This window comes from Lutra lutra, chromosome 2, assembly GCF_902655055.1.
Source record: "Lutra lutra chromosome 2, mLutLut1.2, whole genome shotgun sequence".
Taxonomy (NCBI): Eukaryota; Metazoa; Chordata; class Mammalia; order Carnivora; family Mustelidae; genus Lutra; species Lutra lutra.
The window spans coordinates 72,473,125-72,500,452 of NC_062279.1; the positions used below are offsets into that span (position 1 = coordinate 72,473,125).

The window sequence follows — 27,328 nt, forward strand, 5'->3', positions numbered from 1 at the left end:
ATTGTTTAATTACACAACAAACTGCCAAAATATTTTCCAGAGCGATTGTGCAAGGTATTGATTTACTGCCTCTTATCTCTCGATTCACTTTTCATTGCCTGTTCTACAATAACGGAACTGGATCTCCTAAGCATGGCCTGTAATAAACCAAATGTTAAGCTTCATCAATACAGGATACTGCAAGGGTCTGTGGAGTGAAGGATTTCTCTTTCTGCCCCTGGAGTACCTCTGGGTCTCCTTCTACTCCAGTGATGCTTGAAGGAGAGACGTGCAGGGGTGCTCCGCCACAGATGCATGACTAGTGTGTACAATCCCATGGCAAGCTTGCATAACTGATCTTGGCGGGCACTGTCTATCCCAGGTACACACCCCACTCTTCCCACTCCATGGGGAGAGTGCCCCAACTCTGCCCATGCACCTGTCTGCTGGCTTCAGCCCATTGCATACTGGATGAGTGTTGCCTACTTGCCAGTCCCAGCTGTGATTCCCTTCCCTCCAGCTTCAGTGCACCTATCCCAGATAGGAGTGGGGAATGGGTGTGGTGTCACCTACTTTGCCAGTGACTATGGACTAACTGGCTCTGGCCCTATCAACCAAATAGGCTTCTGGGCCATCCAATGCATTGCAACCTTCTCCAATGAGAACTAAATCCCACATCTGGGGAGGAAGCACATCTTTCTAGTTTGGCTCTTCTGTTGATACTCTGTTTCATTATTAGAGTATCCCTTAGAGCTTTCTTTACTCCTTTACAGTTATTCTTCTACCGTAATTAGAAATTCCTTATTTTAAACTTTCTCTATTTGAGTTACTATGTCTTTTGTCTCCTAATTAGACCTGTACTAATAACGGTAATTATAGCATTCTATACTCTTACCAGCCACATGTTTGGTTAGTTGATCTACATTCTTGCAAACACTTCTCTGTTCAGTTGTTTTGTTTGTTTTGTTTTGTTTTGCTTTTTAACATTCCTTCTAATGGTGAAGTGGCAACTTACTATACTTTTAATTTTATATCACATTGAGTAGACGATTTCAGGGCACTATCTCCTGATTCACACCCAAGATTAAATGGCCATTGATACAATTCCTTGTTATGCATATACGTCTCTGTGTGTGCATACAAGTGTGTAAGCTATCTAATGGTAGTAGTGTTTGACACAGCTTTCAGAGGAAACAAATCTGTGTTTCGAAATTTCATTTTGGTTTCTTAAGGATTAGCTTCATTGTTCTTTAAAAGAGTTCATGTAGAAATTATTATTTTTACTTTTAAGTCAGTAAAAATAGAAGAGTAAACTTTATTTAGGAAAATGGTGACTTTAGAGTCAGTGGCTTTTATCGGACAGAGGTAATTTTGTGTCCTAATAGAGAGCTGAGAAAGACAAAATGTCACTCAAAGTCAGCCACATATCCTCCCATTGGGTAGTTAGTAGAGCTGTATAGCAAATCACAGGAGATTTTGTAGGACCTTCATAGCTATCAATAAAAATACAAACGATAATGCCAAATGTGGTGCTTTCTATATGTCTGGAAATATTTAAGGCACTTAACATACAGTCATGCTGAGTCACATGAACATTTTTTTCAACTCAGTGTTAATTTTTAAAAATATTTCCTCCTTTTCGTATAACAGCTCCTAAATGAGTTAAAGTACACAATTATAGAATATGTTATTTGGTATTTTAGAATTAGCTCAATTTCTTTAATTCCTATATGAAGACATTAAGGTATAGAATCATTGGGGGACATCATCAAAAACTACAGGTAAACATTATTTCAGTAAGCCAAGACATTATTGACACATTAGTAGGGACTCTTCTTTATGATTCTATTTTAGGCACCCTCTTAGTAAGTGTTAACTGAATCATAGATATCTTTAGATCAAATATTAGAAAGAAAATCCTAAATTTAAATCTTTATGATGGGGATTCAGTATCCTCACTTTTGTCTATCAAATACAATTTTGAAATTGGAAACTAGTAAAAATAATAGTTTTTTACATATAATCAAGTATTCTGATGCATCTCTTCTGTAAAAGAAACACTGTTAACATTTATCACTTTAAGAAGTATTATAGATAATATAATATGTGGACAAAATAACGATAAACAGAAGAATGACATTTTTAAATTGTCATCAATACTTTAATACCAGAGTGGAATGACTGTCGGATGAAATTCTGTCTTGTAATAATATCTAGAGATCTTATTAACTTTGAGTTATCAATGTAGTAGTCATTTGCATTTCATACAATTGTATAAGATATGCTATTATTGAAATAAACATTGTGATATTTTGATTTATATTTATGACAAAATAAATTAATTCAACAATTGCATCAAAATCTGGCAGTGGTATAGACCTCCACATTTAATGTCTATAATGGTGAGACCAGAGTTAGAGTGGAAGGATTTTCTATAACTAAAGTAATGTTAAGGTTTAAAACTAAGAAAAGTCACTCCAAAGACTTGCAGCCACATTTAATCACATTTAGCGCCACAAAATTGGCTGTCAAAAGTCTAATTAACTATCAGGCATTAGCTCTATTTTCCATGCTGCTCACTTGCACAGCCTTTCATTGTAACATCTGACAAGTTTAAAAAAATTCCCTAGAAAACTATTTCTTCCTATAGTTTTACAGCATAGAGTTTTAGTGAAATGAACTGTTGTTAAAACATCAATGAAAGCATGTTCAGTGCTTCATTGTTGAACCGTGAAGGTTTTTAAAACATGTTTGAGTTACCGGTCACTTCATTTTATGTGAAAACACACAATTAAGTTTAGAGAGACATTTCACCAAGTGAATGCTGATGTGTACTTTGATTTCACTATTTAGTGATATAAATTTTCCAACATTTTTCCAAAATTGAAACCCAGCCTTCAATGGCACATGATGAATGTTTAACTTAGTTTTTGTTTTCTTGATTTTTTATTTAAATGGCTAAAGAATTCTTTCATTAAATAAGTATACTTATGTTACTAGTTGAAATTCAAAGAGAAGGACATATTTGCTTATGTTTTTGGTGTAATAATTGGAGATAAGCATTTCACAACACAAAGTTTTGATGATAAGAAAATATTATAATATCCAGGGAGTAAAGGCTAATTGTTTACACAGTACTACAGACTGAAAATAGACTTATTAATTAGTGGCAACAGCGGGCAAAATAACATGAAATAATATCTTTTTACTGTGGCTAGAAAAAAGTAATTATCAAATAAGAGTTCCAGACACAGCTAAATTATCCTTTAAAAATGATTAGAGGTGTACCTCGTGGCTCAGTTGGTTAAGCATCCTGACCTTTGGCTAGGTCAGGATCCCAGAGTCCCGGAATCCACCCCAGTGTCTGGGTCCATACTCAACAGGGAGTATGCTTCTCCTTTTCCCTAGGCCTGACCCCCACCTATGCTCTCTCTTTCTCACTCTCTGAAATAAATAAATACAATCTTTAAAAAAATAAAAATGATTGGAAAATAAAGATACATTCAGAAAAATATATAAAAGGTATACTACCAATTGCACATGCCAAAAGAACTACAAAAAAATATGCTTCCACACATAAAATTATACAAGAGAACCCAAGGGCACCTGGTGGCTCAGTGGGTTAAGCCTCTGGCTTCGGCTCAGGTCATGATCTCAGGGTCCTGGGATCGAGTCCCACATTGGGCTCTCTGCTTGGCAGGGAGCCTGCTTCCTCCTTTGTCTCTGCCTGCCTCTCTGCCTACTTGTGATCTCTTTCTGTCGAATAAATAAATAAAATCTTTAAAAAAAAACAACAAACAAACAAAAAAACAAGAGAACCCAAAAGGAAGTGTAAATTCCAAGAAGCAGTGATGGGTAAATGGCAGATTTTATGATTTTAAATAAGCTATATCAGTAAAAATAATAATATTTATTATTATTATTTGTGTGTGTAAACATCTCAGGGAAATCACTAAAAAAGATTTTTGATTTCCAAACTAGCAGAAGAAAAAAGGTACTAAATAAGATATAATTGGGTGCCTGGGTGGCTCAGTCTGTTAAGCATCTGCCTTTAGCTCAGGTCATGATCTCAGAGTCCTGGGATCAAGCTCACTGCTCAGTGAGGAGTCAGTTTCTCCTTCTCCCTCTGCCTGCCCCCCTGCTCCTGCTCTCTCTCATATGCTCTCTCTCTCTGTCTCTCTCTCAAATAAATAAATAAATAAATAAAAAGAAAAGTTAAAAAATATAATTAACACACTATGAGGCAGGAAAGAAGAAGTAAAAACAAAGAAAAAAAAAAAACTGCAAAATAGAAAGCACAAAATAGGGCACCTGGATGCCTTAGTCAGTCGAGCATCAGCCTTGGGCTTTGGTTGGGAACCTGGGGTCCTGGGATCAAGCCTTGCATTGGGCTCAACCTCTACTGTTCCCCCTGCTTGTGTCTCTTGCTCTCTCTCTCTCTGTCAAATAAATAAACAAATAAAATCTTTTTAAAAAGCACAAAACAAAGTGAGAAGAAAGAGTACAATTATATAAAAAAAAATCACATTTGAAACAAAAGAGGAGATAGGTCACCTTAGACTGGGCTTGTAAATCCATCTAAGAATTCTTAAGAGCAGTCTTAAACTATAAAAATTAAGAATTAAAAATAAAGGAATTCAGACAAAAGTTAACTGGGCAAATACTAATAAAAAGAAAATTAGTTATAACAATATATTTTTAAAGATTTTATTTATTTATTTATTTATTTGTTTGTTTTTTTAAAGATTTTATTTATTTATTTGACAGACAGAGATCACAAGTAGGCAGAGAGGAAGGCAGAGAGAGGGAAGGGGAAGCAGACTCCTGCTGAGCAGAGTGCCTGATGCGGGGCTCCATCCCAGGAGCCCAAGACCATGACCTGAGCCGAAGGCAAAGACTTAATCCAATGAGCCACACAGGCTTCCCAGTTATAACAATATTAATAACAGAAAAAGCCCACAAATGGTGGAAGTGAGGAATTGGATGTTTATTCAATCGATTCAGATTTGGTTGTCTCAGAATACCTATTCCAACAGACCAATGCTTGACCCTCTCAAAATCCTCTTTTTTTTCAGCTCCAAAGGTAGCCTTGTTCCCATGCCCATCTTTACACTCAGTTCCCCTAGAGTGGATTCTTACTCTTTCTCCGCTGGACATTCTTAGTTTCCTTGTCTTGATCAAATATTATTCAAAGCATAACCAAATTTTATGAGTGATCTCTTTACCATAAAACATAATTATGTCACTCTCCAAGTTAAAATCATTAAGTGACATGGCATTTCTAAAAAGGAGAGCTCCAAAAGGTAATAAGCTTCCATCTGCCTCCCCAGTGTTTTGTCCTAGTACTTTCAGGCAGCATGCACATTTTATATTTCATTGATCGTGATTTATATATATATATAAATATATATATCTTTATATACCTATATCTTTTATATATATCTTTTATATATCTTTATCTTCTTTTTATATATCTTTATATAAAGATATATAAAAGATATATATAGATATATATATCTATATATATCTTTTCCACTTAAAATATTGAGTCTGTTGAGGACAGGATCCATTCCATGTAGGATATCTGGTGCCAAAAATGTTTGCTGAAATCTAATAACATGTTTTGAAAGAAGAATGTTAATTTGAAGTTTAGTCCAAAAGCTTGACTTTTATAGATGAACCCATCAAGCTACATAAATATTACTAGTTTTTACTACAAAAACTAGTAATATTTGTCTTTGAAAAATCTGAATCAATATTGGGAATATTAAGTTTTTATTATATTTGTCAAGATTTTAAGAAATCTTTTCTCTGGCGTTGATTTAACTAAGGTAACTGGTTCAACATTAGCCCCACTAAAAGTAAAATGCAGAATTATTTAAAAGTGCTTTAGCCTAAAGTCATTAGGATTTAATCTTCTAAAAAGCTATGCATTTTTTGTGGATAAACACTGTTAAATTCCAGAAGTGAGTTTTTGCAGATTAAGAGTTCTGATCTTGAAGTTTATTTCAGTTCTTGATACAAACAATAATACCTATCTTTTCACCTTAATGACACCACTTTTTGCCTTTCCCTCTTTTAAGACCACCTGCATGAAACATGAAAACTAATGATTCTTCTGCTGCAATGGGAATTCAGCACCTTTCAGTCATTTTCCGGGTTTGTTTTCTTGACCCAACATCTGTATTGCATGTCCTTACTTTTTGGTTACCTTGATGTAAGGACCTCTTCTCAAGGATTATATCTTTTTAAACTGACATACCTGTCTACAGTTATGTTTGTTTCCTGCTCTCACCTACCCTTGCTGTCTCAGGTACTTCCACCATTAGCAGCTGGGTCAGGCTGGATATGTCCTAGCTTTCTCTGATATAGCAATGAGTGGGGGATTCTGAACTAAAAAAACAAATATTCTGGTGAAAGAGTGAGGGAAATTCTGTATGACAAGTGAAATGCAACCATATCACGAGCGAAAATATAAGGCATTCAGACTGCCTTTTTTTTTTTTTAACAAAACAAAACAAAACAAAAAAGAAGTATTAGATATGTCCGTAGGTTAGTTCACATCAGTCAGAAAGATTATGAAAGATTAAGACAGAAAGAACATGGCCAGATGAATTCGAATGTGCTAGCTGAAATCTTCCTAGGGATCATGGTACTGGATGCTTGAGAAAAAATACACTAATACAATAATACAGAATAGAATAGGAGATGTTAATTTGAAAAAGATGGAAAGAAGAGGATAGCAACAGAAGGAGGTGATGAATTTATGCCAGGCTTTTTTAAAATACAGGATTGAGTCTAATCCATGGGCTTCAGCCAAGGGGAAGATGGTTGTGTTATTGTTGTGATTTCAAGAATAAAATCTCAAGCATCTGTATTTACAGTGTGTGATGTTTTATAATTTTTAAGCTGCCAACAATGTAAGTTCTACTCAAAAATACAGATGGTTAAAATCACATGCACAGAAAGTGATCTTTTCCTTATGTAGATTCTATGTATCTGATTCTTCATGTTCACTTTCTATTGTATTTTCAATCTCCTGACAAATACTACTACTCTTTTATTTGATCATTTATGTAGAATTGTATGTAAAATTTTATTAAATTAATTTTCATGTGCTGTATTTGTTCTGATAATTTCTTTCTCATTATACATCGATTTTTGGGTTCTTTTATTTGTACTTTTTTTGGTACAGGGTATAAGTAGGTATAATGTAAGAGGTGTCATGGAACTTTAGAAAATTATCTAATGTAAGCTCTATAAGATAAATAAAACTAAAAGAAATAAGTAAAGATAACTATTAATGGTCTGAATTTGATGTGTTAACTAGATTATATTAATCCTGATAGTTTCACATGTACATTATTTTATTTCAAAACAAATACGGGGTGCCTGGGTGGCTCAGTGGGTTAAAGCCTCTGCTTTCGGCTCAGGTCATGATCTCAGGGTCCTGGGATCGAGCCCAGCGTCGGGCTCTCTGCCTGTCAGGGAGCCTGCTTCCTCCTCTCTCTCTCTCTCTGCTTACTTGTGATCTCTGTCAAATAAATGGATAAAATCTTTAAAAAAAAATACACTCCTTTTTCAGAATAATATATGTTAGGTTAAATATATTCACAATGAGTGTAGGACATATGAATATAGATACAGTTGTATGTATAATGACATTTTTTTTTAGCCAGAACTGTTTGATTTCAATCAATATTTGAAAGTGGTATTCCCAATTAAAAGTCAAAATAAGGGACACCTGTTGGTTAAGCATACACCTCTTGGTTTCAGCTCAGGTCATGATCTTGGGGTCCTGGGATCAAGCCCTACATCATGGAACCTGGAGCCAGCTTGAGATTCTCTCTCTCCCTCTCCCTCTGCCCTTCCCGCTCATGTGCCTCTCTTTCTCGTTTTCAAATAAATAAATAAAATATTTTAAAAAATCAAAATAGACTTAAGATTAGAAATATCACAAAACATTTTAATGCCTTCTAAGTTATTGTATGTACTTTCTTTTATGTTGTCTGACAAGAAGTTATACAGATCTAAAGTGCAAGAGTTCAATGAGACAATTTTCTAATTAGTGATAGTTTAAACTGTGATAGTATGAAAATGTTCTAGCAACTTGCATTTGCATGGTGAACAAAGTATATTCAACATTTCATAGAGAATAAAATAACTACTTTTATTTATCTTATGTTTTAAAATTTCTCTGAAATTAAGATAAACTATAATGATCTAATCATTGACTGTTAAATTTTTTTTCTCAGAAGAAACTTAACAGATGCACTTAAACATATTATTATGATGTAAGATGTCTACTAGTGAACATATTATCAACTCTATATGTTAGTATTTTTAATTTTAAATCTCATGAGTATTTGAAATCTCAAAGAATTTTGTAGAAATATACTTCTTGGAGAAAGAAAATGTGTAAGTTTTTATAAGATTGATTGATTGATTTTAGAAAGAGAGAGAGCATGAACGGGGGTTGGCAAAAGGAGAGAGAATCTCAAGCAGACTTCCCACTGATGTGCAGCCTGAACCAAAATCAAGAGTTGTGTGCTCAACAGACTGAGTCGCCCAGGCACCTCAAAATATGTTTTTATATATAAGCATCTATATATGTAGTTTGTATCTGTATTTGATTGAAATTGGGTTTATTTATTGTTTATTAAAATGTATTAACTTTAGCTAGGTTATTGATTTAACACATTCATAAAACTAAATTTGATTTGTACACCAGATGTTAACTCTAGTTTACTCTAAGTTTAAGATTTGAAGAGACCGGTTCTTTCATGGTCAGTGAAAAGCTCAGAGCTCTCCCAAATACTTCTTCATATTCTAAATACACATCTTTCAGGTCACCTTTGCTCCATTTTTCTACATGCATTAGAATTTTATTTTCAGTTTCCATCTTGCATGAGTTCTTTTTCTCTCAGTTGTGACATGTACCCAAAGTGGACATTCAGTGCCTGTTTCTTATTTGTGCCAACTCCCTCCCTGGCTTTCCACCCACAAAATCACAAGAAATATCACCGAACATCACGAATAGTGATTACCAATAACAGTATTATTCATAATAAACAGAATGTAGAAACAACAAAATTTCCCTCAACTAGTGAATGGATAAATAAAATATGGTATATCTATATAATGATATTTAGCAACGTAAAGGAATGAAGTAGTGTTGCATTCTAGAATATGGTTGGACCTTGAAAACATTGCCCCAAACAAGGGAAACAAGTCACAGAAGACCACATAATATGTAATATCATGTACATAAAATATTCAGAATGGGCAAATCTGAAGAGACAGAAATTATACTAGTGGGTACTCCTATTAGGGGTTGTGAAGAAGCTAGGGTAGTTGGCATGGTAGTTGGAAGGTGATAATTAAAGGGTATCATTTCTTTGAGGTAATAAAAATTTTCTAAAATTTATTATGATAATAGTTTCATAGCTGTGAATATACTGAAAGCTACTGAATTTCAAAATGAAAAGAATGAATTGTATGCAAGTTATAGCTTATTAAAACTGTTATGTAAAATATCACCAACAAATCACACAATTTTTGTGTTGGCATCCACCAAGAGAGACATTTTGTTTAGAAAAATAGTGGTTCTAATGTCAAGCAAGATTTAAAAATGACAATGCAATATCTCAGTTATTACCATGATGCACTCAGCCGGTTCCTAGTGTAGCTGTAGACTTTTTTTTTATATATCCGAAGACTTATTAATGCCCACTAACATCTTTTGGGCTTAATCCTTGATCTCTACCCACCTACATCTCTCTAGGGAAAACAAAAGTAGAAATTATTATTGTCCACTGACAGAAGTATTACAGTAACACACCCCAACTTTATCTCTGCATCTTTACTGCTTAGAAAAAAATAACAACTATAGAAAAATTTTCTGTTGAAGTTTCTGTTTTGTTTACACATTGTTTGATCATAAACGGGTTTTTTATCTTCTGAATGGAATAAATAAGACTAAACTGCAGCCATCTATGAACTCTGAGTTAGGAAGGTAGAAATAGAAGCATCTCAAAAGAGGAAGAATGTGAAGAAAATTTAGAGCTGAACTTCTATGTAAAGTTCTTGATCAAATTGTTTGATGAGATTAGATACCTCCATTTTTCAGAAACATATCTTAATATTTTCTGAACAATTTTTTTTTAGCTTTAGATCCAGCTAAAGATCCATGCCTAAAGATGAAATGTAGTCGCCATAAAGTATGCATTGCTCAAGATTCTCAGACTGCAGTCTGCATTAGTCACCGGAGGCTTACACACAGGTAAACATTATTAAATTAAGTTCCACTGATTGAATAGTGTTCCTTACCATGAATAACTGCTGAGTGTAAATATTTGGCAATATCTGCTAAGCTCTTATCCGGAATTTTATTGAAACAATTTTAGAGGCTTGGTTAATTCAATTATCATTCACTTGGGTTAAACATTGTAATCAATCAGAATTACTATGGATTACAGAATTTAGGCATATATTATTAAATAAAGAGGATTTTGTGAGGATTGGATTAAAGTGTTATATCTGCATACTTACATTTTTTCTGTTTTAAGGAATAAATACAATTTTGTTACCCTCTAAATATTTATGCTTATGCCTTGTCAAATGTCATATTTTCCTGAAGGAATAATTGGAAACCAAGCCAAAGGGGAAAAAATGAGAGATGTTCATTAAAAAAGATGAAAAGTCACAATATAGAAACATGGACCTAGAACCCTTGAGGACACTTTCCTCTAAGGAAGCACTCATACTGGTGGAGTCCTTGTAGTCTGGAAGCTTACTCAAAATTTCAAAAGAAGAAAGGGTTTTAAATATTTTTTTATAATGATATCACTGCTTCTGTCAGATAGGCTCTATTTCGAGGAGGATTGGTAGTTTAGAAATATCCTGTGTAGTTTCATGCTCAGTCCTAAGGATTGAAGCATGCCACAGCCAAAAGTAAAATCACTGGGTAACTGACTGAAGCAAGCAGTCTATTCATTCCCTTTATTACTTTGAAAAGAATTCTCTTTATGAGAACATTTTTTTTTTTTTTTTTTTTTTTTTTTGGATATTGGACCTGCATTACTCTCACATCAAATGAGCAAGGGAATTTCACTATTTGGGTATGTTCAGAGATTAATTGCATTTTGACTTCAGTGTACTTACTTTAAAGGCTATTATTCAAACACACCAACAGAGATTAAAAACATTAACGAATAAGAATGTAACATTTCTAGAAAATGGAAAAATTTAAATTTTGTTGACTTTTCTTATTGATATAAAAACACATATGCATAAAACCCTTTATTGTATGCGAATAGAGTCAAGGAAGAGCTTATTCCATAATGCCGCATCTACAGTGGCAGGTTTCAAATGTCAAGGCAGACTAATGCAACCAAGATAAAGAATTTAGGAATGAGTTCACTTGGGATGAGAGAATCATGGCATATCAATAGTGTATTTGCAGAAGTAAGAGAGAGAGAGGGAGAAAGCAGGCAATAGTTTTGGAATTCAAAGTGTAAAAGATTTCTAGGAAACAGTGCTGTTATAGAGTTAATTCATTGTGGGAGGACACAAAATGGGAAAGCAGAACTATCAACAGAATATTTCCCACTCAATCATGTCCTCTATGTTAATTTTACCAAGGGGCTCCAAAACTTTGGGCCAGAATTTTATTTTTCTATTTATTTCCATAGGATTTCAAAAAGCTTCTGAATTTCTTGGACTCATATTAATTAATCATCAAAATTTTAAATATTAATGTGCTAACGTATGTATGGAGGGGATGAGGAAGAGTTAATTTTTACTTCAGGAATCAGTAAGAGGGTGGTATTGAAAAGATTTCCTGTATAATCCCTCACCTAAATTGCAGAGATGTAGTCAATTCATTTCATAAAAAAGCCAAGACTGTTTCATCACAAGTTTCAGAGACCCTGGGAAAGATTTTTCATCTATACACATTTAACACTTCATTGGCCATTTCACCCCTGGTCCTCTGAACCAAGTCAAAGAGCAACTGAAGACCTCACAGCTAATCTCATGCCTGGGGCAGAGACTCCACAATTGCTGAACGCTGAAGCCAGGAGAAGTTAAAGTAACTGACTCAAGATCACAGAGCTGAGAATTTTCAGAGCATTGATCCAATAAATACATACTGACAACAAAGTCCATGCTTTTTACAACTGTGCTGTCTCACTGCTTCTCTAAATTATTAAAAACAAAGCAAAACAAAAACAAACAAACAACAAAAACATGTTACAACAGACAAAAAGAAACTTTCTTAACATGAGGAGGGCTCAGAACCAATAGCTAGAATATTTCTTAATATAAACAGGTGAACTGTCTTGAAGAGAGAACCATTGCTAACTCTGCCTTTGGTATAGTAGTAGAAGGCTGGGGCAGTTGGGGAGACTACTATGTCTTAAGAAGGTGGAATTCTAAGTGTTTTATGTAAATAGTATTTAGCCCTGTTCTATTCTGATAGACACTACTATAAAATTTGCACTCAATACACACTATATTCAATAAATAAATAACTAGTTTCCAAAGAATTGATTTTAAGATTAATATTTGATATGTTTTATTTGCTTTGAGGATGTCAGTACATAGTTAATGTTTACACAACACTTAGGAAAGGAGAGTTTTACCAAGCAGTTTGATCAGTAAAAGTTGGCTAATATAAATATAGCAGGTCTTAAATCTGGGTGTTGTGTGTATGATATGGGGATAAGGTACAGAAAACAAGGAAAACAGTTTAATTAATCAATTCTTGTCACTTACATAGTTTAGATTAGAGATTATTACTGTTTTTATTTAATGAAACCACTTATCATTTTCCCCCATAAAAGAGAAAATGGAATTTTCTGTTTGCATCTATAGGAAGAATCTTATTTTTCAAAGATGTTTTCCTAATTTCCCCACCCCTCTCAAACTAGATGACATATCCATTTTTCCATTACCTTAGAATGCTGAACTCATTTTGAAATGCTCATATGCATTTGTAATATATGTATATATATATATACATATGTAATATATATATATAATATATTGTCTAACATTATGTATATGTAATATATTATCTAACATTAATCTCCATCAACTGACAGGAGGTTTCATGAAGGCAGTGTCTATGTCTTACTACTTTATACTCGACTTGACATGCTGGCTAGTATATATTTTCTTTGAAGAATGTATTAAAATAGCTTTTATTTTTGAATGCTTAGAGAAGAAAATTGAGTAGTTTGATCATTTGAACTGGTCAACCTAGATAATCTAAGTCAAAGTTTTTTTCTGTATGCTTTGTGCCTATTTGTTGAAGATAGTCTGGAAAGGACATAGAAGTCATCAACAAATATCTTTAAATAAATTTGTTGAGAAAGAAAGGTTCAAGATGGCAGTGTAGAAAAATCCTGAACTTGCCTCCTTTCATGGACACAATAAATTTATAACTACATGCGGAATAACTTCCTCTGAAAAAGACCTAAAAACAGTGAACAGAGCCTCTCCAACAAAGGAAAAAAGGGTACACTCGAAACACACGCACACACACATACACACACCAGAAATGGTAATCCATAATCAGGATGGATCTCAAAATATAGAACTTTTCCTTAAGAATTGAAGGGTCTATTCTCTGTGTCAGGACTGCAACCCCTAGGTTCTTCACAGGACTGGTGAATGCCCCAAATGTTTTGCTTGAAATCCAATGGGAATTACATCCAGAAAAACCATAGAACTGTAAGGAACAGAGAACATGCTCTAAGGGGCTTGTGCATAGGCTCACTTGCCCTGGGATCCAGCCCAAAATCAAGTGTTTGAACAGTACCCACAATACATGTGAAATAGATGTAATTACTGATCTTAAAGCATCTGCTGGAAAGACAATAACTTGGGGCTCTCTCTGAGGACAAAGGCATTCTTAGGTGCCATTTTTACAAACTAATTTCAAATGCAGGTGCTGGTGGATACTATCTTAGAACTCTCCCTCTAACCTGTTAGCACCAGAAGGTATTCCCTACTGAGGGCCCCACCAACTCTTATGCTGCAGGCACACATCACACGTAGGCTCAAGTGAGAGACATACCCACCTCTGTGCCACATAGCCACATGCTATGACTGGGCCAGGGGAAATCCTTGCCCATTCCCATTCTGTAGCTGCAGCCTCACAACAGCAGATGGATGCACACAGCTCATGTAAGGGATACCTCTGGCTGCCAGGGAAGATAGCACTTCTGAACCCTACACTATCTCCTACATTAGGATATATCCTACATGAGACCACTCCTTTAAGATGGGAAGTGGTAGCTGATTTGTCTAATACATAGAAGCAAACACAGAGAGTCAGGCAAAATGAGGAAAGAGAAGACTTTTCCAAACAAACAAGAAAAAACCTCAGCAGAAGACTGTAACGAAACAGAAATAAGCAATTTGCCTGATAAAAAGTTTAAAGTAATGGTCATAAAGATGCCCCCTGAACTTGGGAGTAAGATGGATGAACACAGTGAGAACTTCAATAAAGAGATAGAAAATATAAGAAAGTACCAAATAAAAAATAAATTATAAAGCTGAAGAATACAATAACTAAACTAAAAAGTAACCATTGAGTAGCTCAAAAGAAGACTGAATGAAGCAGAAGAATGGATCAGTGAGTTGGAAAACAACAGCACTCACCCAAACAGAGCAACAAAAAGAAAAAAGAATTATAAAAAGTGAAGATATTTTAAAGGACCTTTGAGAAAGAATTAAGCAGAATAACATTTGCACTATAGAGGTGTAAAAAAAAGAGAGAAAAAAGGCCAGAAAACTTTTTTGAAGAAACAATGGCAGAAAACTTTACTAATCCAGGAAAGAAAACAGACATACAGGTCCAAGGAGCCCAGAGAATTCTAGACAAGATGAATACCAAGAGATCCACAGTAAGACATATTATAGTTAAAATGTAAAAGTTAAAGAGAAAAAATAAACGAACAAACAAACTTAAAAGCAGCAAGAGAAAAACAACTTGTTACAAAAAAGGGAAACACATAATGTTACCAGAAGATTTTTGACACAAACTTTGGCTGCCAGAGGGAGTGGTATGATATATTCAAAATATTGAAAGAAAAAAAAAAAAAAAACTTTCAGCCAAGAATTCTTTACCCTGTAAGGTTAGCCTTCAGAATTGAAGTGGAGATTAAGAGTTTTCCAGACAAGCAAAAAATGAAGAAGCTCATCACCACTAAACCAGCCTTACAAGAAATGATAAAGGGACTTCTGTGAATAGAAAAAAAAAAAAAAATGGCCCTAATTAATCACAAGAAAACACATGAAAATAAAATGGCTCACTGGAAAAGGTAAATATATAGTATAAACAGTGAATTCATCAATTATAAGACAAGCATGAAAGTTAAAGTCAAAAGTAATAAAATTAACTAAAACTACATTAATTAGTTAAGGGATGTATAATATAAAAAGATCAACTTAGGGGCATCTGGGTGACTCAGTCTGCTGACTTTGGCTCAGGACATGATCTTGGAGTCCTGGGATCAAGCCCCACATTGGGCTCTCTCCTCAGCAGGGAGTCTGTTTCTCCTTCTTACTCTATCTTGCTCTCGCTCTTGCTCAAATAAATAAATAAATAAATAAATAAATTCTATAAAAAGATCAACTTAACCACCTATTACGTACACAGGATGTTATATGTGAAACTCATAGTAACCATAAAGCAAGAACTTAAACTAAAATTAAAGAAGTAAATAAATAAAGGAATCTAAACATAACACTAAAGAAAATCACCAAACCACAAAGAAAGAGACAGGGAAAAAAGAAAAAGACAGCTAGAAAACAATTAACAAAATGGCAATAAGTGCATACCTATCAATAATTGTTATAAATGTAAATGGGCTAAACTCTTCAATCAAAGACATGGTGGCTGAATGGATAAGGAACATAACCCATCTAATATGCTGTCTAAAAGAGACCAACTTTATTTTTTTAAGTTTATTTAGTTAGTTATCTAGTTAGTTAGTTATGTAATCTCAAGAGCCAATGTGGGGCTCAAACTCATGACCCCAAGATCAAGAGTCACATGATCTTCCAACTGAGCTGGCGAGGTGCCCTGAGACTCACTTTAGAAGTAGGGTCATACACAGACTGAAAGAGGAGGAATGGAAAATGATTTCCATGAAAAATGAAACAGAAAGCTCTTTTAGCTATACTCATATCAGAGAAAATAGACCAAAATAAAGACTGTATAACAGACAAAGAGGGGCATTACATGATGATAAAGGAACAATCCAACAAGAGGATATAACAATTTTAAATATCTATACACTTAACATAGATTAACAACTTGAATTTAAGACCTGAAATCATAAAATTCCCAGAAGAAAACATGGTGAGAAAGTCCTTGACATTGATCTTAGCAGTTTATGACTGTGGGTCCACGGGCAGGGGAATCAAAAATAAAAATAAAGAAATGGGACTACATCAAACTGAAAACTTATGCACAGAAAAGGAAATCATCATCAAAATGAAAAGACAATCTACTGAATGGAAGAAGACATTTGCAAGTGATTTATCCTATAAGGGATTAATGTCCAAAATATATTTTAAAAACTGATCTAACTAAACAATAAAATAAACCTTAAAAATGAGCCAAGGACCTAAATAGACGTTTTTTCAAAGAAGACATACAGATGGCCAACAGACAAAATTTTCATAATCACTAATTACTAATTATATAATGCAAATCAAAATCACAATGAGATATCACCTCACACCTGTTTGAAGGGCTATTATCTAAAACACAAGAGGGGCGCCTGGGTGGCTCAGTGGGTTAAAGCCTCTGCCTTCGGCTCTGGTCGTGATCCTGGTTTCCTGGGATCGAGCCCTGCATCAGGCTCTCTGCTAGCAGGGAGCCTGCTTCTTCCTCTCTCTCTCTGCCTGCTTCTCTACCGACTTGTGATCTCTATCTGTCAAATTAATAAACAAAATCTTTAAAAAAACAAAATAAGCAAAAAATATAAGAAACAACATGTGCTGGAGTGAATGTGGAGAAAAGGGAACATTTATACATTGTTAATGGGAATATAAATTGTTTCAGGTCCTATGGAGAACAGTACCGGAATTTTTCAAATATTTGAGAATATATGGAAATTCTTCAAGTAATTAAGAATAGATCTACTATATGATCCATCTGTTCGACTTCTGAGTATTTATCTAAATGAAAACATTTATTTGAAAAGATGAACGATGTCCATGTTCACTGTAGCATTATTTACAATAACCAAGATATGGAAAAAAAAAAAAAAAACAAGTATCCACTGATGGGTAAATGGATGAAGAGGATATGGTACACACACACACACACAAACAGGAAAATACTATTCAGCCCTAAAGAGAAATGAAATCTTGCATTTTGTGATAGCATGCATGGAACATAAGCGTATTATCCTAACTGAAATAAATCAGATGGTGAAAGACAAAGACTATATGACCCTCTCACATGCAGAATCTAAAGAAAACCAAACAAATGAATAAACAAAATAACACAAAAATGAACTCATAGATGTAGAGAACAGACTGATGATTACCTAATGGGTGAAGGGGCTATATTTTGTGGTGATGGGTGGTAACTAGACTTTTGAGGGTGTTCACTTTATAGTGTAGACAGATATCAAAGTATAATTTTGTATACCTGAAAATTATATAATGTCATATACCAATTTTACCTCAATAAAAATAAACGTATTGATTCCATGAATAAACAAATAATTGCCAACAAAAAAGTAAGAGGAGTATATAAAGATAAGAGGGAGAGTGGTGTCCCTAACAATTGGTTTTAGGAAACTAGTAGACATAGACCCTTGACTTAGATTTGTAAATAACTGAAACAATTGATAATGCTTTAGTTAACAATACCTGTCTTTGAAATCAGAGAGGTGGACTGATCAGGAGGCTCATGATATATCTTACAACAGCTTTGAACATTATTGCCCAAGCGGAGAAGGGCATAAACTCTCCAAATAAGCCGTGTTCAAAAAATCACATGTTTGGCTATTTGTCTCCTAAAGGCTTTTTTGTGAGACTGGCCTCAAACAAGCCTGATACCTGCGCGCTTGTGCTGATTTTCTGTAGCATTATCATCACCAATTAAGACAAAATAGTTTTATGAATGATGAGAAAAACTTAAACTGCATCATGTTTTCTAAAATTTAGATGTTTGGTATAAAATATATGATGGGCTTGCCAGGCTTTGAAAATGACCCACTTCATATTGTTATCGTGGGGAAGAGTTCTGGAGATGCTTACAGCTGAGGGTTTGTTTCATTGTTTTTGTACATTGTGAGCAAGAAGCCTAGTGTTTTATGCTCCCTTTGCTGCCTGTGCAGCTGCAGATAATTAACACTATTTCTAGATCCATGTTTCAGGCACCAATCAATGGATGCTGCTGATATTAAAAAAAAAAAAAATTGGCATAGCACAACAGAGTAAGGTTGAAGAAATTATTGTAGGACAAAATCAGCTATGTTAATTTCTGCTTCATTTACACCAAAGGTTGAAAAGAATCAATAAGGAAATGCTTTGGGCCTTGTAATAATGCATTGTATAAAAGAATGATGAAACTAATATAAAGTGTTATTTATTAAAAATAGATACCAAAAGAATGTGAGTCCTAAAACTCCTCTATTTAAATTATGCACTTTTAGAATTCATAAATTCAATGGCCATTTTTGAAAGATCTGAATTTCTTTATATAATGATTAAATGTATTTTTATAGTATTTATATTTCCATTCCTATAATGTTGAAATATTTATGATGGAAAGATTCAATCACATAGCTTAATTTATAGTAGAGTCTCTAAAGTATTTGTTGAGTGAAATTGAACTCATAACTACTTTAAAATGATGTTCCTTATACTTGTGTAAGATTTAGCCTGTATGGTATATGAACACACTAGTACTGTCCTCAGGGAGAATGAAATCCAACATTTACTGCTTACTTAATACATGCAAAGTTTTTTTTAATGCCTTAAATGTATATATTTTTACAACACTCCAAAATTTTTATACTAAAGACTATTATGTCCAATTTACAGAAACAAAAAGTGAAGCTCAAAAATTCTGGGTATTCATGAGACTAGTTATACAGACAGATGGGAACTAGTTAGCTAGCTAGATTAAAGGGACAGATTTAGGTTTTGGAATAAAGTTTATGTTTTATATATATACCTTCCTTTTTATAATTACAAATTAATTATATGTTTATGAAAAGATAATTGGTTATATGTTTATGAACTGATGTTGATATAACCTTTTTATGACCTAACTGTCCATAGATCTTCCAGTTAGTACAGAGTATAGAGAGGTTTTGCAACACTTTTTTAAAAATAGATTTCATTTTTTTAGAGAATTTTTGGATTTGCAGCAAAACAGAGCAAAAGTTATAGAAAATTTCCATATGCATAACCTCCTCCATTACCAACAGCTCCCACCAGGATGGTACACTTGTTATATTTTAAAACCTGCATTGCCACATCACTATCATCCAAAGTCCACAGTTTACATCACTTTTTTTAATATTAATTGCACTTAAATACAGGTCATAGTATTTTGGATAGTGAATTAGATTAACTCTTTAAAATGCAGACAATATCTAAAGTTAATCATGTTTCATTTATTTCTTGAACTTTTCTAAAGTGTATACACACACACATGCAGGCATAGACACAGATTATATGTACACACACACATGCTTTCATATGTATGCATAACTAATTTAATCTCACAACAAATGTGAGGTGAAGTGAGTTAAAATTATTACCTCCATTTTACCAATGATAAAAGCTGAGGCACAGAATTTACATAATTTGCCCAAGTGGAAGACTTAGACATTTATCCTGGCAATTGAGATTCCAGAATTTGTTCTTTTAATTATTATATTATTTTAATTATTACATATTTTGATACATAGTATTTAATACTTTAAAAATGTCATATAATTGAGACACTCTTCTGTATATTTTATAGATGTCAAATCATTCTGTCTTACAACAACCCCATATACCTCTAAGAAAATCACTGAGTAACTCTTACCTAATGTACAATTTTTCAGCATATTTTAATCCACATTCTGTTTTGCTGAACTTATAATTCTTAGATTCTCTATTCTTATATCACCTTCAACAGGGCATAATCCCTAGACACTTGAGAACTGGTCACAAGAAGAAAATTTTAATTCATTAGACTGAACACTTAGATCAATCATTATAACGTGGTCAACTTTTACTTCAGGTGTGGTGCATTGCAAAAACAAAAAGCATGTTTCTCAAGTATAAAAATAAGACAACACTGACTGTATTTTTAATACATAGCACATCTTATCATTACTATCACATTATCTCTAATCTTGTTGAAAATCAGGGGCTTGTTGATTAAAGTCCCAAATCCCTGGCATAGTCCCTTATACCCAGAGCTGGGTAGCTTTACAACAATATCTGCAGCCTTCTCCTGTTGGCACATTGCAGTCTTATCATAGTAGGAAATTCAGTGTGTGGAGTGATGTTAACAGAACACAGAGGCCAGAGCTGGCCTGCCTGACTTCACGGTCTAACCTCACTCTACTACCTGTGTGATCTTAGCAGGTTAATTAAATTCTCTGTGCTTCAGTTCTCTGTAAAGTAGGGATGAGAAAAAAATGCACTTTCTGATGATGTTGATGTAATGATTAATGAATTGATATACAAAAGCCATTTTAACAGTACCTGATCCACTGTAAATACTGTGTTGGGGTTAGTTACTACTACTTTTTCTTAAATGTGTTAGATATTTTATCATCATAGACTTTTACTATGACTAAGATCTTTTACTAGGGAAATGTTCTGTTCATTTTTTCCCTTGTTCTGGCAAATACTCCATTCTTGAAGAGCCTTTTAGCATGATGGTTACTAGTATGTAATTTGAAATGATTGTCTGGCTTTGAAGTTTGTCTCCATCTCTTGGTTACAAAATGATTTTGAGCATATTAAACTCCCCAAGACTCAGTTTTCTTGTTTATACAGTAGAGATGATAGTTTTACTATTTATCTCTCTTTGTTTTTGTGAAAATTAAAGACAAAATTTGTATAAAACCCTTTGCACAATGTAAGCACTCAATAAACATTAATTATTGAGAAATTTCTGTCCGGCTTTCTCCCACACATCTCCTAGCACAAGGTAGAATTAAATTCTCCTTTATCATTGTGTCCATAGCACATGAAAAACCCTTTTTATCTACCTGTATTATAGTAATTTGTTTATATACTTAATAGCTTAAGGTTGAGCTGCAGTTGACACAGTTTTTGAAAAAAAAAAAAAGGATGACATATGACATGACTATTAGTGGTGAAATTTCAGGTTACTTTGTTTTGCAGGTAAAAGGAGTTATATGATTTTTCCAGTTGAGAATGGAGAAAATGGGAACAATGCATTATATTTGTGCTGGGGGAAAAATGTGAGTGACAGATACTTCAGTGAAATAGCAAGGAAGGAACCATAACTTTGCTCTCCTGGAGGTTATTAAGGTGCTATATTTTGAATAAATTCACTTCATTTCATGATTTTCTACTTAATAACATTTACCACTGTCCATATCCTTATGCCTAGAAAAAAGGTCTTCAGATCAAATAGCTCAAAATATATGAGAAGTATTCATGTGTACTAAATACCATCTCTAATACTGTCATTTATGACTGGTTATAGATAAGTCCTTTCCTGTATTTTCAGATAGCTCTTATCTCCATAGTGGGCCCAAACACTTGCACACTTCTGCTTAGCTTAGCTCCTCTTGTGTTTGGAGGAAAGAAATGCTGAATCTGAGTGGAGATTTTTTCTGGCTCTTCTTCCCATACACACTGGCTTTGAAGTTTGTAAAGATTTTAATTAATGTATTAGATTTCAGCTGTGAGGGCAGAGTTTGAATTATGCTGGTTGATAGAGAAGGGCAATCATAGCAGCCAACCTTAAGAATCTAAACTGTAATGTCACAGGGGATAGAGAAAAATTCAGTTGATTGCATACTATGAACAATGATCATAAGACATTCATTCAAAGTGTAAGCCATTTTCTCTGCAGTCCCGTTCTTGCTTCATGAATGTCTGTTATGCAGGGAAGACAGTAAGAGAAAAAAATGCAATGAAGAGGATTCAAATATTGCTTAATGAAACATGATGTCCAAAATAAACAAGAAGATAGTGACCCTGGAAAGAAGGAAAACCTGGATAATTTATGAAGAAGGTAACTTTCAAAGAGGTAGTTTAGATGGAACTTAGTGTCTCCTAGGCCAACGTCTTTAAATGATGAAGACTAAAATACTCAGGTTCAAAGTCCAATTACGTTACTTAGATTTCTGATTTATAGAAAGAGAGATAATTACATAGGTCAAATAGATGCTTTTTATTTTAAAAGAATATCCCATCCTTTGTCTCTAAGGAGGTTAAAACTAATTGCCTATTAAGAGTAATGATTATTCTTGCTTTTCTAAATATAAATCTGTTTCTATAGTTATAATTTACTCTTTTGAAGGAACTGAGAAAAACCATGATCATTTATTAGCTAAATGTGAAAAGGTAGGAAAATATTATATAAAGATGCTATAAATGATATCAATTTTTAATATTTTCTTTTTTTTTAAAGATTTTATTTATTTGTCAGAGAGAGAGGGAGAGAGAGCAAGCACAGGCAGACAGAATGGCAGGCAGAGGCAGAGGGAGAAGCAGGCTCCTGCTGAGCAAGGAGCCCGATGCGGGACTCGATTCCAGGACGCTGGAATCATGACCTGAGCCAAAGGCAGCCGCTTAACCAACTGAGCCACCCAGGCGTCCCAATATTTTCTTTATTTTTAAAATTTAAAAGTTTACGAAAATAACATGGATAAGAAAAGAACTTCATATAATAGAAAAGGGAGTGCATATCGTATTCCTTCCTTCGCTAGCCTCTCAGTTTCACTCCCACTCTTGCACAAATTTTCTACATGCACACATTCATATAAACATAATTATTGCCTAATGGGAGTATTTTATGTATGTTGTTGTACTTTGTTTTATTAATTTTATTTTTCTTCACATTTGCAATTCAGAATATGGACTTTTATCATACTCCTCTAAATGGCCATAAAGATACCCATTGCATATATGTACCATAATTTATTTAAACAATGTTTCATTAATGGGCATTAATGTTATTTCTAGTTTTTTGTCTTATATGCTACTTACAACATTCTTAGGATGCATCTTTGCATGTTTGCGTGCATATTTTTGCCATGAATTTCTAGTAAAACAGAAAATATATTTAAATTTTCATAGATATTGTCAAATGCCCTATAAGTAGAGTGCCCCAGTTTCTCTGCTTCAAGCAATGTATCCTGATGCCTGTATGATCACACCTTTCTCTTTAAAAAAATACTGTTTAGATATTAGTAATTCTGAATTATCAAGTGTTACAGCTTGTTCTTGACTTAAAATTGGTATATATAAAATAACGAGATCTATCAATAGATGCAGAAAAAGCATTTGGTAAATCCAACACACAACACACATTCATGACAGAAATTCTCAGTAAATTGGGAATGGAAGGGACTTCCTCTGCTTGATAAGAGCATCTACAAAATACAACAGCTAATATCATACTTATTGGTGAGAAACTCAAACTTGCCCTCTAACATCAAGTACAAGGCAAAGATATCCTCTCTTAGCCATCTTTTTCAACATCATATTGTAAGTTCTAGCTAATGCAAGAAAACAAGAAAAAAAATAAAAGTACACAGATCAGGTAAAAAGAAAACTGTCTTTGTGCACAAGTGATATAATCATTTATGAAGCAAATCTGAAAGAATGGATAAACCAACTCCTGGAATTAATGAGCAATTACAGCAAGGTTTCAAGCTAAAAAGATAATGTACAGTGGTCAATTTAGTCCCAAAATACCAGTGATGAATAAGTGGAATTTGAAATTCAAAACTACAATATCTTTTTAACAATATTAATTCTTCCAATCCATGGATAGGAAAAATTAATATTGTTAAAATGACCCTACTATCCAAAGCCATCTAGAAATTCAATTAAATCCCTATCAAAATTCCAATGGCATCTTTTACAGAAATAGAAAAATATTTCTAAAATTTGTATGGAGACACAAAAGACCACAGTTAGGCACAGCAATCCTGAGAAAGAAAAACAAAGTCAGAGTCACTACACTTCCTGATTTTGAAATATACTACAAATCTGCATTAATTAAGCCGTATAATACTGACATAAAAATAGACACATAAGCCAATGAAATAGAATAGAATACCCAGAAATAAATACCTGCATATATGGTCAACTAATATTTGACAAAGGAACCAAAAACACTTAGTGGAGAAAGAATAGTCTCTTCAAAGAATGGTCCTAGGAAAACTGGACAACCATACGTAGAAAAATGAATTTGGACCCCTATCCTCCACCACTCACATAAATAAACTCAAAATGGAATCAATACTTAAATATAAAATTTGGTACTATAAAAGTCCTAGAAGAAAACATAGGGAAAAATTCTTTGACAATGGTCTTGGTGATGATTTTTTTTTTGGATATGACACTAAAAGCACAAGGAACTAAAGCAGAAATAGACGAGTGACTACCTCAAACTAAACATCCTCTGCATAGCAATTGAAACAATGAACGAAATGAAGAGGGAACCTCAGAAATGGGAGAAAATATTTACGAGCCATATATCAGAAAGGGGTTAATATCCAAGTATATAAATAACTCAGACAACTCAATAACAGCAATAACAAAAATCTGATTTAAAAATGGTCAGAAGAACAGAAAAGACATTGTTTTCTTCAAAGAAGGCATCCAAATGGCCAATGTGTACAGAAAACTGGGTTCCACATCATTTGAATCACTCAGGAGGTGCAAATTAAAACCACAATGAGATATTGCCTCACACCTGTAAGAATGGCTATCATCAAGAAAGTAAGAGGTAGCAAGCTTAAATGAGGGTCTGGAGAAAGGGAACCCTTATGCACTGTTGAAGAAAATGTTAAAGAAGATGTAATGTATATATACACAAAATATTTTTCAGCCAGGGAAAAGAAGGAAATCCTGCCATTCCTGACAACATGGATGGACCTTGAAGACATCATGCTTTTGAGATAAACCAGGCAGTGGAAGACAAATTATTCTATGATATCACTGACATGTGGAATTTAAAACAGCCAAACTTATAGAAACAGATATTAGAACAGTGGTTATCAGGAGCTGGAGGATGGGAAACTGGAAAGATGTTGTTAAAGGGCATAAACTTGTAATTAGAAGATGAATACATTGAAGACTTAATGTATAGCAAAGTGATTATAGCCAACAATACTGTATTATATACTTCAAAGTTGCTAAGAAATTAGATCCGAAGTGTTCTCACCACAAAAAAAGGTTAATAATTATGTGACGTGATAGAGGTGTTAGTTAATCTAAGATTATAATCATATCATAATATGTAAATATATTAAACCAACCTATGGTACACTTTAAACTTACACAATATCATATGTAAATTATAAGTCAACAAAACAAAACGAAGCAAAAAACACTGCCATTAACATTAGCACCCCAAAAATGAAATACTAGGGATAAACCTAACAAAATATGTATCACATTTATGTAAGGATTACTACAAAACTGATGAAAAAAATCAAAGAATAACTAAATAAACATTCCCTGTTCATGGTTGAAAAATCCAATGGTGTCAAGGTGTCATTTCTTATCAAGTCTATCTGTAGATTTAATGCAATCCAAATCAAAATCCCAGAGAGTTACTCAGTGGACATTGAAAAACTAAATCTAAAGTTTATATGAAAAAGCAAAATACCCAGAATAACAAACACAGTTTTGAAGAAGAACAAACTTGGAGAACTGATGCTACTTGATATCAAGATTTAGAATAAAATAACAGTAGTTAAGATAGCCTGGTATTAGCAAAAGAATATACAAATAGGTATAAGAAGCAGAATAGGTTGCTCAGAAAGAGACTCAGATAAATGTAGTCAATTAATCTTTGACAAAGTAGCAGAGGCAATGAAGAAAAAGTCGTCTTTTTGACAGATGGTGCTGAAACAACTGGACATCTGAATGCAAAAAAAAATAAAAACAAAAATAAAAACAAAACAACAACAACAAAAAATAAACACAGACCTTGCATCTGTCACAATAATTAACTGAAAATGGATCTCAGACCTAAATGTAAAACACAAAACAATAAAATTTCTACAAGACCACATAGGAAAAAACTTAGATGACCTTGGGCATTGTTGACTTTTTATATGTAACACAAAAAGCATACTCCATGAAATAAATAATAAGCTGAACTTTATTAAAATTAAGAACTTCTGCTCTGTGAAAGATAATATGAAGAGAAGTAGAGGCAAGCCATAGAGCAGGAGAAAATATTTGCAGAAGACACATCTGATAAAAGAATGTTATCCAAAATATACAAATAACTCTTAAAACTCAATAGCAACTCAAACAATATGATTTAAAAATGTACCAGAGACCTTAACATCAAAAGAAGATACATAGGTGGCAAGAAAGCATATGAAAAGATGCTCCATATTTTATCATCAATAGAGTAAAAATTAAAATGACATGATACCACTACATATCTCTTAGAATGGCCAAAACTCAGAACACTGAAAAAACACCAAGTACAGGAGAGGTTGTGAAACAACAGGAACACTTGTTCATTGCTAGTGGGGATTTAAAACAGTGTGGTGGTTTCTTACATAAATAAACCCAATCTAACTGTGTTTCAGCAATCACACTCCTTGGTATTTAGCCAACTGAGCTGAAATCATATATTCACAAAACAACCTACACAGATGTTCATAGAAGCTTTATTCGTAAGTGCTAAAAGTTGGGAACAACCAGGATGCCCTCCGGTAGCTGAATGGTAAGATAAACTTTGGTATATACAGACAATGCAATCGTATGCAGCACCAAAACACCATGAGCTATCAGCCATGAAGGGACATGGAGGAATATCAAATGCATATTATTGAGCAAAAAATCCCATCAAAAAAGGCCACATACTGTATGATTCCAACTATATGACATTCTGAAAAAGACAAAACTGTGGAGACCAAAGATCAGTTACTATCAGGGATTGGGGTGAAGACACAAGGTCAGATAAATAGATGGGACACAGAGGATTTTTAGGGCAGTGAAACAACATTGTATCTTGACCTAATGATGAGTACATGTCATTATACATTCATTTAAACCCAGTGAATGCACAGCACCAAAAGTGAACCATAATGTGAACTATGGAGATTGAGAAGTTCTGATGTATCAATGT

The 27,328-nt window shown here is 33.7% G+C and overlaps 1 protein-coding gene across 2 annotated transcripts in view; it reads left to right on the plus strand.

Moving 5' to 3' along the window:
• SPOCK3 (SPARC (osteonectin), cwcv and kazal like domains proteoglycan 3) overlaps window positions 1-27,328 on the plus strand; it is a 487,655-nt gene that overhangs the window by 204,069 nt on the left and 256,258 nt on the right. For both annotated transcript variants that reach the window (XM_047717726.1, XM_047717727.1), the window contains one exon: window positions 10,147-10,261. In XM_047717726.1, coding sequence (XP_047573682.1) covers window positions 10,147-10,261 — 115 coding nt within the window. The remainder of the gene's footprint in view (window positions 1-10,146; window positions 10,262-27,328) is intronic.